Source organism: Tachypleus tridentatus, chromosome 12 (genome assembly GCF_004210375.1).
Source record: "Tachypleus tridentatus isolate NWPU-2018 chromosome 12, ASM421037v1, whole genome shotgun sequence".
NCBI classification, from domain to species: domain Eukaryota; kingdom Metazoa; phylum Arthropoda; class Merostomata; order Xiphosura; family Limulidae; genus Tachypleus; species Tachypleus tridentatus.
In genome coordinates this window covers 89,454,152-89,472,944 of record NC_134836.1, presented here as the reverse complement: position 1 = coordinate 89,472,944, position 18,793 = coordinate 89,454,152, and the positions used below count along the sequence as shown (strand labels likewise).

Below are 18,793 nucleotides of genomic sequence, written 5' to 3'. Positions count from 1 at the left end.
AAACTTTCTTTTGAGCTATAACAATTACTCACACAATTTGTTCCACATATTTTTCGTAGGGTAATAATCAGTATTCCTGAAGTGTAATTCTCAATTTTATTTGTGAATTCTATTCCATTCAATATGCATCGGATGGACAAATTGCTTCTTTTTTTCCTTTATAAGTTAAATAAAGTATGAAATATTTATTACAACGCAAGACTTGTAACATTTTTGTAATTACGTGTAACACAAAGAAATATCTATTATTTCTTACCTTCGGGACCATGTGCGCAAACAAGATTTTGAACCCATCATATTTACCTAATTTTGTACGAAAGAAAACTACGTTAACGTAGCATATTAAACATATAAAGTAACTAAAATAACTCAGCAGAAAGCTCGATGTGACTTTATTATAAGAAAAAAATACACACACACCAATATAACGTAGACACAAATCGAGATACGATTCAGTTTTATGATATAACGTTAAATCTTAAAGTTAAAAAGATTTACACTGTTGAAGACAGTACAAAAAGAAACTGTGAAAATATAAAGACAAATTTGTAGTACTTGGCTTTTGTACAAAAAACAAACAAACAAACTTTCTCAATGTACAAAGCTAACTTTTCAACAGAAACTCTCCTTCTAAGAATGTCAAGAAGCCTTACAACAAACAACTCTCTTTAAAATTGCCAAGAAAAGTTTTCTAAAAGTAATTCTATCAGCGTCAAACTGGCTATCCTTCAAACAACACTTTTTGTGAGACAAGTTGGCTTTCCTACAAAAACATTCTACCAGTGCGTCAAGCTGGTTTTCCTATAAATAACTATATCAGTGTGTCAAGCTGGTTTTCCTACAAACAACTCTCTCAGTGTATCAACCTGGTTTTCCTACAAACAACTCTCTCGGTGTGTCAAGCTGGTTTTCATACAAACAACTCTCTCAGTGTATCAACAAACAGTTCTATCAGTGGTTTTCCTATAAATAACTCTATCAGTGTGCTCATACAAACAAATCTATCAGTGTGGCAGCTGGTTTTCTTACAAACAACTCTCTCGGTGTGTCATGCTGACTTTCCTACAAACAGCTCTATCAGTGTGTCAAGCTGGATTTCCTACAAACTACTCTATCGGTGTGTCAAGCTGGTTTGACTACAAACAACTCTATCAGTGTGTCAGCTGATTTTCCTAAATACAACTTAATTTCAAGCACCACAGAAGCTTTCGTACAAATAGCTTTCTCAAAGTATTAAGGAATAAGGAGATATCTCACACTTTCTGTTTTTTCACAGATATTCTTTACATCAGTCTCACTATTAAACTGTGTACTGACGTGTTTTTATTGCACTACAGAGCATGAACTTATTTCCAAAGACCTTTATACGAGGTTACATTTGTAATAAGTTGGTAGTGGCATAAGTTTCTTTGAAGTTACCTCCAAGAAACGCCGAGTGGAAGTACTGACAAGTAAATTGAAAGTTAGCGTGAAATTATAGATTAATTATTAATTGTAAGTCCAGGAAATAGAGACATAAGTTTATTATAAAATTTAACTTTCACCTACTGAATGTGCTGCTAATAACTAACACTACTTAATGTTATGTAATTTGACCACTTTGATTCTTATTTAGAATTCCAGAGCGAGAGGCAACATTCTCTGATAACTACGTCACACCAAGATCTAACTCACTTGTAAAAAAAAAAGAAAGAAAAAAGATTGCAGTAAATGCTTTATAATTTTCTTTCTACGTGATAAAATGATATTAAATTAGTATCATGTGACATTAACATTTAGAATGTTCTTTACATACACTTTCTCTGTGTATTTACTTCCCAGTGTAAGCTTCTGCATGTTATTCTTTGAGATAGGAGTTTTATTAAATTTGGCTTGGAAGATCCCTGTCAGACTCTTACTTCAATTAACATTCTACGACTTAAAAATATATATTAATATTTTAGGAACTTCTCTAGTTTCAAAACGCCTTATATAATGAGCAATACACACAACTGAATATTTTCTGTTTTTATTATTATACATAAAATAGGGATGTTGAATTCGAAATATTAGACAAAGTTTGTTTCTGCTTTTCAATTTCGCACAAAACTACTCGAGGGTTATCTGTGCTAGCTGTCCCTAATTTAGCAGTGTAAGATTAAACATGAGCTTACCGAACTGAAGCCCAGGGCCTCACATTAATTAGGGAGCCTCAAGCTATGACTATAAAAGTATTGCACATAGAGGTTTTGTCTCAAGGGGGCCTCTATAAGTTGAAAACCCTAGGCCTGATAAAACCCTTAATCCAGCTTTGCAAGGACTAATTAAAATGAGTATTGAAAACCACACAAGCAGACTTTGAGCTTCATTTAACTTAGTTAACTACTTAAAGGAAGTAAAAATGAGTAAATCACTTGGGTACCTCTCTGCGTCGAACTGGAAAACTATGAAAAGAGAACATAATTTTGAAAATTTTACTTTTTTAATTAAAAGGATGAAAAAATGTATGTCAGTATAATAGATATATCTAATTCAGTGAATATACTGTCAGGCTACAACAGACGTTTTTTTTTGTTCTTTTGTTACTGTGTTCCATAAAACAACCGGGATTCTTTGTCATAAAGCGCTTGCTTCATCAGACTATTCATTTTTCCTGTTCCTTAATTATTTCAAATTTCGCCTTTGTCTCGCAAGTAAAATCTGCGTGTATTTCATTTGTTTTTACAAAATGAATAACTAACAACATAAGTCAATACAAATCAAAATTAACTCTAGATAATACAAATACTGTTTGTTTTGTTTTTTTTGGAATTTCGCACAAAGCTACTCGAGGGCTATCTGTGCTAGCCGTCCCTAATTTAGCAATGTAAGACTAGAGGGAAGGCAGCTAGTCATCACCACCCACCGCCAACTCTTGGGCTACTCTTTTACCAACGAAAAGTGGGATTGACCGTCACATTATAACGCCCCCACGGCTGGGAGGGTGAGCATGTTTAGCGCGACGCGGGCGAATACAAATACTAATAAACGCATAAAAGACTTAGAATTTACAGGTAAGACTACGTTTTTTGTTGTATTTTTTTTAATTGATTTATCTGAAACATTCACTGATAATACACTCAATTCTAGTGAAGTTGCTCGGGTACTTTTGTGTGATATAGACAAAAGTTTCTTTTTTATAACTAAAAAGCATTTCACTTATCTGAAGTACTCACTGAAAATTATCAATTAGTAACGTCAAACACTAAATTTCTGAGCCTAAAGCTAATGAGTTTGCTCGCGTAATTTAGTTTTATTATTACTTTCAGTCGTCGATCTATCATTTTTTAAATGCCAGTTCGCTTAACAGTGTCTATTTTAAGTAACAAATTAGTCACTACATTTCAAGAGGTTACATATTGGCGAACTTTTCACTATCTTATATTCATTCTGTATAGTTAACTTTATTTTCAGTCTTTTTTTTCGAGGGGGGATTCCTAAAGGTAAAAGTTTTAAGTCTCTTCAAATATTTATAAAAACTGCTATGTATAGGTAATGTACTGAGCACGTAATATATATAAGTTTTGTGGAATATCTGGTCTGGTTACCTGAACACATCTTATACTAAAGCTCTTGTTTTTGTTACTGTTGTTTTGCTTTGTCGTGGGAACAATTATAATTTACAAACTATTTTAATAAATAGCGTAACGTATTATGTATTCTATAGAACTCCACAACAAAACTGAAAGCAATGAAAAAATGAAGACATTTTATTAGACTCATGTTTTTATGTTTTCTTTTATCAGATGTTTACATTAAACTGTAGAAAGATATTCGCACTAGTTTAACACCAAGCGTTATATAACTAAAACAAGCAGGGACAATCGAGAGAAAAATTTATATACGAAACGTATTTCGATGGTTAATTTGATGAACTACAAGAAATACGCAAAACACCTGTATCATTCCTACGCTATTTAGCAAACCATAAATAGAAACATTATAATATATTATGAAATAGAAATGTCGTTTTTTTCTAGTGTACACATTAATATAAAAATGTAATTCCTTCATTTCCATACCTAAGTAATCAGAGCATTTTCACTTTGTAACAAAAACAGTAACTAAAGAATTATCAATCTAATAAAAAAACTACATTGTTTACCTACAGAGATGTTAACAAAAAATGCAGTGACAACATCACCGTGAAACAAAATTAGCAAACGAAAGTTGTTTTCTTTCAAAAATGCAGATTTACAAACTATCTCAGCGACTTTTTATGACATTATTTCGATAAAAAAGTGATATTTTCTCACATGAGAAGAAGGAGAGAAATACTTAATTTGAAATATATCCTATTATTTTTAAAAGCTAACAACATATACGAAACAGACGACTTAAATCTTATTAATTATTGTTTACAAACGTTTTCTTAGAAAACAAACATAATAATAATTCTCTAATCAACACTTCTTCCCATCCTCCATTAGGTATGTTGTGAAATAGGGTATGGGCTTCCATTGTCTAGTAGTTAAATATGGATACTCAAAGAAACAACAACACTGTAGTCCTCCGATAGGTCAGAAGTAATTTTTAGACTTTTAACACTAAAATACGGAGTCCGAATTTCTTTGGTGGACGGAGCACACATAGTCCATTATGTAACTTTGCGCTCATATAAACAACAATAACAATAAAAACATCTTAAAAGAACCAGTGTATTATCACTACAACCCAAGCTCTATTTCATTATGCAAAAACTTTTACAAACGACACACGCATATGATAGTTAATAGAGTCATGCAAGATAAACAAGACATTATAGAATATGATACAGTAGGCTTAGAATAAGTATAGAATCGTCTGCAAGATTTCACCTACAACGTCTGTTATCGTAGGACGGTCATCGTTATTGGATTTGCATATAAAAAATAAAATAAAACCGCGGAAAGACCACTTAAAAACACAATTTACCTGAATATAACAAAGTGCTGACACCACAGCAGAATACAGATATACTAAAAGCTCACACTATAAAAGAATAAGAACAATATTCATAAAGCATTTATAAATGTCGTCGCAGTAATAATGGTAAGTTATGGTTTGTTTTGAATTTCGCGCAAAGCTACACGAGGGATATCTGTGCTAGCCTTCCCTAATTTAGCAGTGTAAGACTAGAGGAAAGGCACCACCCACCGCCAACTCTTGGGCTACTCTTTTACCAACGAATATTGGGATTGACCGTAACATTATAACGCCCCCACGGCTGAAAGGGCGAGCATGTTTGGTGTGACGGGGATTCAACCCCGCGACCCTCGGATAACGAGTCGAGTGCCTTAACCACCTGGTCATGCCAGGCCAGTATGTTATGAAAAAAAGAAAATTTATAACAGTGTATCAGCCACACTTTATCTGTTATATTCAGTGCCGCCGAGACGTTCGTCAGCATCATGAATTATCAGACCAACTGAGATACAATATATACAGTAGCAGTTGAGTCGCTGTTTATATTACCATATTACATGAACAACAAATGTATTTTGTTGTTCATGTAAATAAATTTAGTTAAATTTAGTTGGTTAAATTTAATTTTTATCAATTTTATATGTCATTTACAAATAAGAATTAGGGTAAAACTGATAACATAATACTATTTACTTTAAAATCAACTATTTTTTATTTTTATTTTATTTATGTAGTGTGTCATAAACTTATGGATCACTAGAAAACGTTGAAGTAATTATAGACTTATGGATATACAGTGTGAAACAAACTCTCTTGTTAATTTAGTCTCGACAAATGTCAGTCAGTAGTAATTTTTCAAATCCCAGCTTCTTTGACGCTTTTCCTGAAATATTTAAAGTGAAATTATATATAAAAACTACTGGTCAATATGTGTGTCTCCTAAAAGTATAGAACCCGGCATGGCCAGGTGGTTAAGGTGTTCGACTCGTAATCCGAAGGTCGCAGGTTCGAATCCCTGTTACACTAAACATGCTTGCCCTTTTAGCCGTGGGGGCGTTATAATGTTACGGCCAATCCCACTATTCGTTGTTAAAAGAGTAGCCCGAGAGCTAGCGGTGGGTGGTGATGACCAACTGCCTTCCCTCTAGTCTTACACTGCTAAATTAAAGGCGACTAGCGCAGATAGCCGTCGTGTAGCTTTGCGCGAAATTCAAAACAAACCAAAACGTAAACAGTATTTTTTCTCCAAATTTTCAATTAAATTTGATCTGACCCTCACCAAGCCTAAGACTCCTATCACAATAGAGCTTGAAGCTATTAACATGCTGCTCTTCAAACAAAGATGTTGTTTATAGGCAACTAACCAATTTCTTTTCAACACTACTTATAATTACAGTTACTCCATAAACACTTGTAAATATATTTTAGAAAGTAGATTAGACATGACCACACTTGTGCAAAGTACGTAGTAACTTTCTCACGATGTATTTCTATCAAAGAACTAATAAAATAGACCTGTGTGAAGAGGAATTTTAGTGAATGTAAATAACAATTTAATAACGTTTATGATCTAGTTGACTTAATCAATTATAGGTAATATCATGTAAAGACCAGTTATCGTGATTAGAATAGATAAATTTAACAATCGTCTTTCTCGACAAACCTAATGAAACAATCCAGTTTTTGAAATAATATTTCAAAGGAAATAGTTTCGAAAGAAAATTACATTACCACTTCTCCAAATATAATGGTTCCCCGGTAGACAAATGGTAAGTTTATAGACTTACAACACTAAAGAAAAAAACAACAAGAGATACGATACGCCTCGTTGAACAGAGCGCAGATCGTCTATTATGTAAATTTGCGCTAAGACAAACAAACTAAATCAAATATATTTTATTTCAAAGAGTTGTAAGTTAGACATTTTTATAATAGAAAAGAAAATGGAAAAAATTGATAAAATACAGTAAAACTTATCCTGAAAATAAAGCATGTTGAAAGATACAGTTAATGCAAAGAGAGAAAAATACCTTAGGTTCAAAATAGGCCGAAACTCTTAGTTAACATTATAATACGATCAGAACTTGGTGATTGAAGTCCATGACGAATTAATACATTTTCATCAGTCATAAAAGTTAAGAGTGAGTTGTATAAATATCTCTCAAATAATATAAATTAAAAGCTGTTATCACATTACATACAGAAGAGAGGAGAGGGTTAAACCACATTTAAAAAAAATTATGCTGACTTAATTAATCAGAAGGTATATCTCTAAATGCACAAAAAACTATAAAAATTATATATTTTTATTTGTCTTTAACAAGAGACGAATAAGCGTGACAAGAATAGTAAATAAAAAACATAGTACTTTGCATTTACAATTAATTTCTGTGCTAAGACACAAACTGGTGTAAAAAGCTGCTAAATAGTGTGTGATACCGTTCTATTGGCTTTCGTTTCTACTGAAATATTGTTTTTAATATTAACGTAGAATTGTATTCCTTTTAAATGGTTTCGATTTTTGGTGATTTTGTCTTAGCTATGTCTTTCTTCTCTTCCTTAATCACGCTTGATGGACTTTCACCAATGTCTAAGATGTCCTCTCCAGTAGTTATGTTAGATGAACTGTCTTTGTAGTTTGAGCTATCCTCCTCAATAGTTTTGTTAAATGAGTTGTCTTCATGGCCCAAGCCATTTTTCTTGACAGACACGTCAGATGAACTACTTTTATAATTCATGACGCTGTCTTCAAGAATCATGTCAGATGGTTTGTTTTTAGGACCAAAGTCATCCATCTTAGTAAGCATGTTAGACGAATTTTCTTTAGAATTCATAAAATCCTCTTCAAAAGTCATGTCAGATGATTCTTTTTCAGGTTCTGAACCATATTTCTTATCAGACATGTTAGATAAACTGCCTTTAGAGTTTACAAAATCCTCTTTAACAGTCATGTTAGCTGACTCTTTTTCAGGTTCTAAGACAGGCATGTTAGATGAATTTTCTTTAGAGTTTATGTCATCCTTCATCATGCCAGCTGAGTTATTTCGAGGGTCCGAGCCAACTTTTCTAACAGGCTTGTCAGATAATGTATCTTCATTATTCATGAAATTCCCTTCAATAGTCATGCTTGTTGAATTGTCTTCAAGGTCCGAGCCATCTTTTTTAATTGGCGTGTTAGATGAATTGTCTTTAGAGTTCATGTCTACCTCCTCAACAGTCGTGCTACTTGAGTTATTTCCAGGGTTCAAGCCAACTTTTCTAACAGCCATATCTGATAGTGTGCCTTCATCATTCATGACATTCTCTTCAATAGTCATGATTGTTGAATTGTCTTCAAGGTCCAAGCCGTCTTTCATAACAGGGATGTTAGATGAATTGTCTTTAGAATTCATGCCATCTTCTTCCACAGTCATACTAGCTGAGTTATTTCCAGGGTTCGAGCCAAATTCCCCAACACGCGTGTCAAATGGTGTGTCTTTAGAGTTCAGGAAGGTCTCTTCAAGAGTCATGTCAGCTGACTGTTTTTCAGATTCTGGGCCATTTTTATCAATAGGCGCGTAAGATGAATTCTCTTTAGAACTAATGCCATTCTTCTTAATAGTCATACTAGCTGGACTATCTACAGAGTCCAAGTCATCTTTCTTAAGAGGCATATTAGATGAATTTTCTGTAAGGTCCATTTCATTTTCCTTATCAGTAATGGCAGTTGAGCTGTCTGCATGACCTAAACCCCCTTCTTTAGTTTCCGAAACACCCATCTGATTAGTATGAGCATTGTATTTCTCGTTATTTTCAAGTTCTACTACAATAGTAGTTTTCTTATCATCTTTCGACTGCATAGAGATGGTCATCTTCTCAGATGGAGTTGCATTCTTTTCTGTATATTTTTTCATCGCGTTGTCTTTCCTGGAGTGATCATTAATTTTCAATGGGTCGTTTGTTTCAGGATAATTCTTCATTTTATTTTTCATATGCACACTAGAGTTATCATGCATACCAGTTTGAATATCATCTGACGTATTCACCATACCAGTTTGAACTGAGTCTATTTTAGAGTCAGCGTCATGAATTGGGAATGAATTAAGATCAGAGTTCTCACCTGATACCATAGGAGAGCCTTCTTTGATGACTTCCGTGATCATGTGCTGATTTTCAATGTAACCACTTACTTTGCTAGTTAAGTTTGCGTAAGCAACGTTGCCATTAGAATCTTTCATTGCACTTACTTTAGTTAAACCATCCGAATTATCTTGTTTTTCATTAATACTTGTTTCCTTTGTTTCTTTTGTTAGATCAATGCTTCCTATAGAGACATTTGTAGTTGGTTCAACAATTAAAGTAATTCCTGTTGGTATAGAGCCCGTACTTTCTTTTTGCTCAGTATTCAATGTGGTACAGTTGCCTTCCGCGTGTGACGTTTCTGTAGTCTTCCTTATTGGAGCGCCCTCTGTAACCACCATCAAGGTTGTGCACAGCAAAAAAACTAGGCAGGTCACGATTCGTGGCTGTGAAAGATAAAAGTTACAGTAAGTATACATTATGAGTATAATGAATGTTTGTTATTGTTATAACGTGAACCAATTTTATAATAGGTAGATACTTGTGATAATGAGGAACACACTGTCTCTAATATATATAAAAATAGGAAGTTATTTTAAAGTCGACTTGTTAAACTCAGTTCTTCCACGTTGGGGAAGAAATACACTATCATTATATAAAAAGTAAATATTTTCATCTAAGGAACACTTTATAATAATTAGGATACAATTTTACTTCTCGGTTTGGCAATTTCTACATGGGATTGAACATCGTATAGTTTCTGTCATGTGGCATTTCGTTTCAATAAAACCTAAAAAACATACGGTTGAAACTGCTTTACCTTGACTAACAAACAGCTAAACTAATATATTGAAATTTAGATTTAATTACAATAAAAGTATCAAATACTTACTGTATTATTTGACTTTTTAGGCAGTTTTATTGGCTATAATAAATTAATTCATCGCTCTCAATATGAAATGGAAATACTCTTTAGCAAAAAAAAAATTGATTACAAAGAAAAGAGTAAAAATGATTCTCAGAATAATGATGTGTTCGTAAACATTCAATGGTGACCAGAAGTAGAAAATCTGGAATAAATACACTAAATGTTGTGGCACAACTCGATAGTACCACACATTTGCCAGATCTCCGAGTCCATAATAAATCACACCACACAAAATATTTTACAAAATCATGAGTGGAGAAAGAAAAACTTTAGAATTCTGTTAATCTAGGACAAGGTTAATAAACAAATAACCTTCGAACGAAAGTAAATTGGGATAGCTTATTCGTTTTATATGATGAAAAAATCATTTTGGACAACCTCCTCAACGGTCTTTCTATTAATATTATGATTAAAGGTAAACAACATTCCAGTTTTAGGCGGAAATATTTACATAAATACTAGGTTTATGGTAATACCCGTTTCATAATTGTTGATATGAGTTCAACGCTTACTAGTTTTAACAATAAAACCTGTAATTTCTATACATTACAAGGCTGCACGTCACAACAGTGTTGTTAAAGAATAAAAATTATATTTTTATACATTGCAAAGTTACACATCACAACAGTGTTGTTAAAGAACAGAACTTATATTTTTATACTTTACAAAGTTACACATCACAACAGTGTTGTTAAAGAACAGAACTTATATTTTATACATTACAAAGTTACACATCACAACAGTGTTGTTAAAGAACAGAACTTACATTTTTATACTTTACAAAGTTACACATCACAACAGTGTTGTTAAAGAACATAACTTACATTTTTATACTTTACAAAGTTACACATCACAACAGTGTTGTTAAAGAACATAACTTACATTTTTATACTTTACAAAGTTACACATCACAACAGTGTTGTTAAAGAATAGAACTTACACTTTTATACTTTACAAAGTTACACATCACAACAGTGTTGTTAAAGAATAGAACTTATATTTTTATACTTTACATAGTTACACATCACAACAGTGTTGTTAAAGAATAGAACTTACATTTTTATACATTACAAAGTTACACATCACAACAGTGTTATTGTTTTAAATCAATTCGTCACTTCTACTTAGTGTTTATGAAGTTCTGATATTGATTTAGTAATGAGTACGGTGTTACCAACTCACAGATATTTTCAAAATTGAGTGAAATAACGAGAAAATGTTCTTGTAGAAACAAATAGATGTAAAATAGTTATAACATTAAAATTATTTAGTCACGAAATGCATAAGGCAATCCTTCTTTGATGAATGTGCTCACAGAGAATTTATGAAAAATAAAAAATAGTTTTTACCAGAGGAGGAAAGTTCTTTTCCTCGAATTTGAATTAATAGAACAAACTAAACTAAGATGGTGGAACAAAATGAATAGAATATTAAATTAGGTCATTTTTCCTTCTTTAGAATCTATATCGCATGAAATATTTATAACAAGCTAATGCAACTGATTCAACGTGTTGATATAATCATACACGTTATAACCAACACCATTGTTATAACAAACTAAAACGTAATTTTTGAATAAGGTTAAAAAGCTACACAGAAATAGCTATTTTTGATACCAGTGAAAATCTGCATTTTATTTAGCTCTAAAAATATTAAATAATATTTCTTATATGCCATTAGAATAATCACACAATAGGAATCGAAAAATATTTACTTGAACTTTCAAATATAGTTAACAAAAGATGTTCACACTTCTGAATAATAGTTAATATGATGCATAAATTGACAAATTTCGATTCATAAGTATAATAAAGTAAAATCCCTGTTTGTCAATTTACAATTACAGTCCACAAGAAAGTGATCACCTGTCTACCAACTCTTAAGATAACACATTTCTTCCTCTCTCTCTATTTTTAATGTAAATTAGTTACCCGAACCTTTCCTGAAGTTAATCACTTCCTCTTATTGTACAGTGGTAAGTTTAGAAGTTATAACGCTAAAATTCGGCTATCGATTCCTTCAATACATATTCTATTCTACAGCAACAACGAACTAAAATATCCCCAGTGACACAGCAGTATGTCTACGGACTTTTAACTCTAGAAAGCGGGGTTTGATACTCTTGGTGGGAGGAACACAGCTTATTGTGTAGCTCTGTGTTTGGCCCGACATGGCCAAGCGTGTTAAGGCGTGCGACTCGTAATTTGAGGGTCGCGGGTTCGCATCTCCGTCGCGCCAAACATGCTCGCCCTTTCAGCCGTGGGGGCGTTATAATGTGACAGTCAATCCCACTATTCGTTGGTAAAAGAGTAGCCCAAGAGTTGGCGTTGGGTGGTGATGACTAGCTGCCTTCCCTCTAGTCTTACACTGCTAAATTAGGGACGGCTAGCACAGACAGCCCCCGAGTAGCTTTGTGCGAAATTCAAAAAACAAACAAACAAGCTCTGTGTTTAACTTCAAAGAAACATAAATCTTAAATTTATTTTTAAAGTAGGAGGCGTCTTTCTCAAGCTATAACAAAAACTAACAGATTGTTAGGTCGGTTTCTCATGTGCTATAAATTTAATCATTTTTCTCTAAAAAGCTGGTATCTAAAATACATATTCAGAGTGTGTAAACTCATGTCGATAGCCTGAACTTAAAGATCAGCTGTCTTTTTGTTCCGAACATAGGATTTCATATTAAATAGTGTTATATATGTTTAAATCAGATTTATTCATTCGTATTTCACCTAAGTATTTGTGTAGCAGAAAAAATAATTAACAGAATAATTTCCTGAACAGATTTTTATTTCTTGTTAAGCACAACGTTACACAATGGTATGTCCCCCGCTGGAACAGCGAGAAGTCTACGGATTTACAACGCTAAAATCAGGAGTTCGATTCCCCTCGGTGGACATAGCAGATAATCCAATGTAGCTTTGCTATAAGAAACCACTCGCACACACATACTCGACTCGTAATCTGAGGGTCGCGGATTCGAATCCCATCACATCAAAGCCGTGGGTTATAATGTTACGGTCAATCCCACTATTCTTTAGTAAAAGAGTAGTCCAAGAGTTGGCGGTGAATGGTGATGACTAGCTGTGTCTTCCCTCTAGTCTTACATTACTAAATTAGGGACGGCTAGCGCAGATAGCCCTCGTGTAGCTTTGCGCGAAATTAAAACACACACACACACACACACACACACACAATGGTCTGTATATGCTTTACCCAACGTTGTCATCAAAACATGATTTCTAGTGCACTAGACTTGCCGAAGAGCCACCAGGAAGGAGGATTACAAAATAATGCTGAATAAAACAAAAACTCTGTGAATTTTTGTAATGGAAAATTATTTGCGTTATACTGTTCGGTTGTTCATTTTATAATGCCCAGTATATATTTTTAATTACACGATACAGAGCATGTCTTGTAGTATAAAACAGAAATATAACTGTTTTTCGCGAATTCTTATGTATATTTTACAAACTGGTAAATATTAAGATAGAAGATACGATGTACTCACCATTGTGTACTGGTTTAAGTCGATCTCTACTTCAACGACGCGAAGTCAATTGTATATAACTAATCAGGACGATCAGTTACAGTAGTTACCTGATAGAATATAATATAATGTAAGTAAGGTCTGCATATGTAGTTCAGTTGACATGCGCAGTAGCTCTGTTCTGTAGGTTCCTCCTAAACAAAGTCGACTTCTCAACTGTGCCTCGTGTCTGAGTCAATCGATAGTATACCAAACCGTATATCCCGCTTTTTAAATAACTCATCGCTGTAATTGCTAGAAAAACTGCTAAGCATGTATAGTTCGCAACTTTTTCTGACACTTTGTGTCGCAGAGTCATGAATTTTTACCAAACATTAAATCGTGCATCAGATACAGGAAAAACTTTTTAAAAATCTCTTTAAATTCAATACCTGGCACTTTCTATTGATTTTTGCTGGTCACTCCTATTGGAAAATTAACGTTAAGAAATCTGAATGGCCAATTATTTCTGCTACTATCGAGAACATCTATATTTTTTTCATTTGTGGAGCTAGATATCAGGATTAGGATCTTAAAGTGACCCATCTCTCGGAATAAAGTCCACTAATGGACTAGAGAGAGGATTGAAGCGTTTGATAGTCTACCAATGAAGAATAAATCCTTCAAAGATTTGTGATGGATTTTAAATTAATCTTAATACTTTGACAGCAGACAGACCGATGTGGCTTTGCTGTAAGAAAACACACCTACACACACACTTAATACTTTGAAAGAAGATATCATTTACGGCCATTTTTAACATTTTGCGTGTTACAGACGGTTCAGACCCTCCTCCATACATGAGTACAAACATAACTGATTCCAGAAAACAAATGCATATTATATTTATTATTATTTGGATTTCTATTTTACTTTGTACTAAATGATAATTACAGCAAAAAAAAAAAAAGTACAAATTATTTTATTGGTTTATTGAATTTCGCGGAAAACTGCTCGAGAACTGTTTTCATTTATCATTTTGAAACGATAAGACTACAGGAAAGGAAGGTGATCAACACCACCCACCTCGATCTTTGTTGGTTTCTCTAATCGAATAATGTGTGTGTTTTTCTTATAGCAAAGCCACATCGGACTATCTGCTGAGCCCACCGAGAGGAAGCGAACCCCTGATTTTAGCGTTGTAAATCCGTAGACTTACCGCTGTACTATCCGGGGGCTGATCGAATAGTAAAATTTGACCACCTATCTTATTACACACCCATAACCCCACAGTGCGAAGAGCGATGTTATTATATGCAATGGAATCACGGAACCTCGAATCCATAGAAATTGAGAATATTCTACAAATTTACGGCAGTGGTAGCAATAATGGAAAACAACAACAATTCTAGAAGTAACATTGATGTTTGAACATTGGGAAAGAAAATGTAGAATAAAAACATAGTGGACCAAAAAACGAAGAGCACTTATAGAAAAATATAAACCGAACTAAGACGTTAATAAAATGTTAGAAAGAAACGTGAAAATGTAGTCAGAATTTTCAAAAACAATGAAAAAAGGTATCCAGAAAACCCTATTTATTTTGCAGTATCAAAGGCGTCCATAAATAACTTTCAAAAAATATTGTTAAGAGTACTGAATTCTATCCTGAGCTAGATATAGTGTTTGGTCTGTCCTGTCACGTGCCATCATACAGTAGATTCCATAAAACTTGAGATGCTTTTAGTACCAACATCATAGCTAATGGTTGTAGTGGCGAAAAGAAGAAGTGCTTAAAGAAACCTTCCATGACAGATTTTAACCTGACAGACGTTGAGAGTGTACTAAACTGTAAACGAGAAGTAGATAAACACCATATTCCCCAAATTAGAAGTAGATAAACGCCATATTCCCCAAATTAGAAGTAAACAAATGTCATATTCCCTCTAATTGGAAACAGATAAACGCCATATTCCCCAAATTAGAAGTGGATAAATGCCATATTCCCAAATTAGAAGTGGGTAAATACAGTTTACCTTCATTGTTTTGGAACGTTAATATTTGATAATTTGTATCATCCGATATTTAAAGGTTTCACATATCTTAAAATGATAACCCTTTTTGAGAGAGGATATCATTTAATAATATTTTTAGTACAGTATCAGATTTTTACAAGTTTTCAAATAATGGGCTTTGCCAAGAAATATTCCTATTTAGAACTCAGGATGATATATTAGAAAATTTCTGTTAACATAAGACTTGCCGAAAAAATGCAACCTTTGATAACGTATAGGAATGCAGTATCATAAGTATTCGTAATTTTTAGAAACTTAATCATTTCAGAATGGAGTTACCATGTGGCACTTTGTATTGTGTCCTACCCACAGCAATTCCGGGCCACAAAATAGAACACTCAATGATCTACTAGTGATAGACAGTTGACTGACACTTTATCCTACTAATAACAGTAGGCAGCATTTTTACGTGTGTATCAGATAGACTCAGGAATTTTCACAGAAACAACTGAAAAGTAGTCCTTGTGAGGATAGTACAATCGTTACGATCTAATGTTCTGTATCAGTCCTCAACACTAGCTTACAAGAAAATGCAGAAATAAATAAATTAATGAAGACAAATGGCTCCACAAACTTCATTTATTCGTGCAAAGTTTTTGTAGCAACTGATCTGAAGTAATCCATTTCTGCAGTTTTAACTTGAGCGAAGCACAAATTCAGTCAAAGTCACAAGTCTAGACTCAAGAACGAAGTTCAGTAGGTTATTGAATTATTATAATTTTTCGTAACTTAGCATGCACGAGCTTCAGTGCTAAAGCATTCGATTTTAAAAGAAAAAAATCACGCCGAAATCCTGCTGGTTTGTCACGCAAAGTTCGACTTGACTGTCACGTGAGTTTTAATTCTGAAACAAATGTTCGTACCAACATCTGTACTTTCTGTACAAAATGCGTGTTTTTAAAATTGAATACAACTTATTTTAGTTCGGCAAATTATTTCTCACCAGTACTGAGTGTAATTGTATTAGAAAATTCTTTTCTCGATTTGACCATTTTATTTCTGAAACTTTGGTATTTTTTTTAAATATCTTTGTTTCGTGTTGATTGACGGATAAATGCAGTTTTCAGCAACAGTAGTTTTAATATGTGTAATGGCGGTTGCTTTTCAGTAACTTTTTCTGCTTTTTTAAACTTGTCTTTTATTTGTTGAAAAATTCAGTTAATAAATTTAGCTTCATGTCCGATTATTTATCTGTTTGGTTTGTTTTTGAATTTCGCGCAGAGCTACACGAAGGCTATCTGCGCTAGCCTCCTTAATTTAGCAATGTACGACTAGAGGGAAGGCAGATAATCATCACTGCCAACTTTTGGGCTACTCTTTTACCAACGAATAGTGGGATTGACCGTGACTTTATAACACCTCAAAGGTTGAAAGGGCAAGCATGTTTTGGTGTGATGAGGATTCGAACCCACGAATTACAGGTCAAGTTCCTTAATCGCCGGGGTCTATTTATCTGTTGCTATATTGTAAAGTCTTAGCGATTAACCTTAATGTGTTAGAGTATGCATGGTGTTAATAGTTTAACTATTTCTGGGAAGGTTATTGAAAGTTGGATATCAACACTGATAAATTAGAGTATAGAAAAACCAACGTACGACATCCAGCGACACAACGTAAAATTTGCAATTAACACAGACAAAATAATCTCAGAAGAATAGCATGGAACAACTCTATGTCGACATAGTTGAGAAGTTGTTGAGAAGAAGTTGAGAACCGCTGATCATTTAAGTGGTTAATGGTTAAAACTGAACGTTTTCGCAATTCAAATGTTGGTTGCTACAATATAATTTCTAGGCCTATCAAAATTTTTTATTTACACTGATAAGTTAGAATTTGTATGTAGTAGGTTAATGAGTTATTAGACCATGACTGTTTGTGTTTTGAGAATGTGGGTTTGGTTGTTTATATCGAACGTTTAGAACATAAAATATGAGTGGCTACAGTAGTAAGTGCATTATGATAGCCGATATTGTTATAACAAAGGTTGTCATTACATAGTTCGTCTGCTACTTTTAAGATAGCGTAAAGTTGATTATCAGTGAAAGTATATTAATTTAATTATCATCGCACTAGATGTTTCTGAGTTGTTAAAGTCTAGTTAATTAATTATATAATTGAGAGTATGAAAGGACAAGATTAACATATTAATTATTTCGACATAAAAGTAAAGTAACTTGCTACAATCAATAATTTTTAATCAAATAACATGACCAGGTGGTTAGAGCACTTGACTCGAAATTCACAAATTGCGGGTTCAAATCCCCGTAACACCAAAGATCACATCAGCCGTGAGTACGTCATAATGTGACGGTCAATCCCACTATTCGTTAATAAAGATTTGGCGGTAGGTGGTGGTAACTAGCTGCCTTCCCTCTAGTCTTATACTGCTAAATTAGGGATGGTTAGCGCAGAAAGACCTCGTGTAGCTTTATGTGAAATTCAAAATAAACAAACAAAACCATTTATGATTGAATAATGAGTTGTGTACCATTAACCTTTTGTTGCTGAAGAAACAGTTTGAGTTCCATATCTAGAAACATTTGGTTTTGTTCGTTTACTTTCTATTAAGGCTTGGCATGGCCTAGTAGTAAGGTCGCACGACTCGCAATCTGAGGGTTTTAGTTTGGTTTCTTTTTAATTTTGCGCAAAGCAGTCCCTAATTTAGCAATGTAAGACGAGAGGGAACGGCAGTTAGTCATCACAATCCACCGCTAACACTTGAGCTACTATTTTACCAACGAATATTGGGATTAACCGTCACATTATAACGCCTCTACACGGATAAAATAGCGAGCATGTTTGGCGTGAAGGGGATTTGAACCCGCGACCCTCGGATTACGAGTCGAGTGCCTTAACCACCTGGCCATGCCGGGCCAATCTGAGGGTCGTGAGTTCAAACTTCCGTTGTCGAACTTGCTTGTCCTATGCGGTTGCCGTCTGAGGTGACTGCCCCAGCATGAAAACTCTTGGCTTAGAAAATTATCAGCCAATCAGAAAATACCTGTTACGAAAAAGAAGAACACTTTTGTTTCCAAGTGCAAAGCTGTCTGAGCTCTGCCAACTGCAGGAATCGAAACTCGATTTGTAGCGTTGTAAGTCCTTAGAGTTAGCGCTCAGATAATTTACGTGTCAGAAATATTTGCAGGCCGATTATTATTAATATCCTATGCGGTCCAACAGATACAATAGCACAAATCTACTGATAACGTTAATTTTGCAAATAAAAATGTGTAGAATTTTCAGTCTATATTAAATTAATTAACTAACGAGAGCGCAAACACTACGAACCTCTGAAGAAAATTTTGTAAACTACACAGCCAAAAATAACATACAAATTAAT

General features: G+C 33.8%; 1 protein-coding gene across 1 annotated transcript; it reads right to left on the bottom strand.

The window, feature by feature from the left end:
* Positions 1-1,021: 1,021 nt before the first annotated feature.
* LOC143233949 (uncharacterized) lies at positions 1,022-13,576 on the bottom strand. Its single transcript, XM_076470876.1, has 2 exons — positions 13,421-13,576; positions 1,022-9,428 (listed from the first exon to the last, which is right to left on the bottom strand). The coding sequence occupies exons 1-2, from the start codon at positions 13,421-13,423 to the stop codon at positions 7,428-7,430; spliced, it is 2,004 nt and encodes a 667-aa protein (XP_076326991.1). The 5' UTR covers positions 13,424-13,576; the 3' UTR covers positions 1,022-7,427.
* Positions 13,577-18,793: the final 5,217 nt, after the last annotated feature.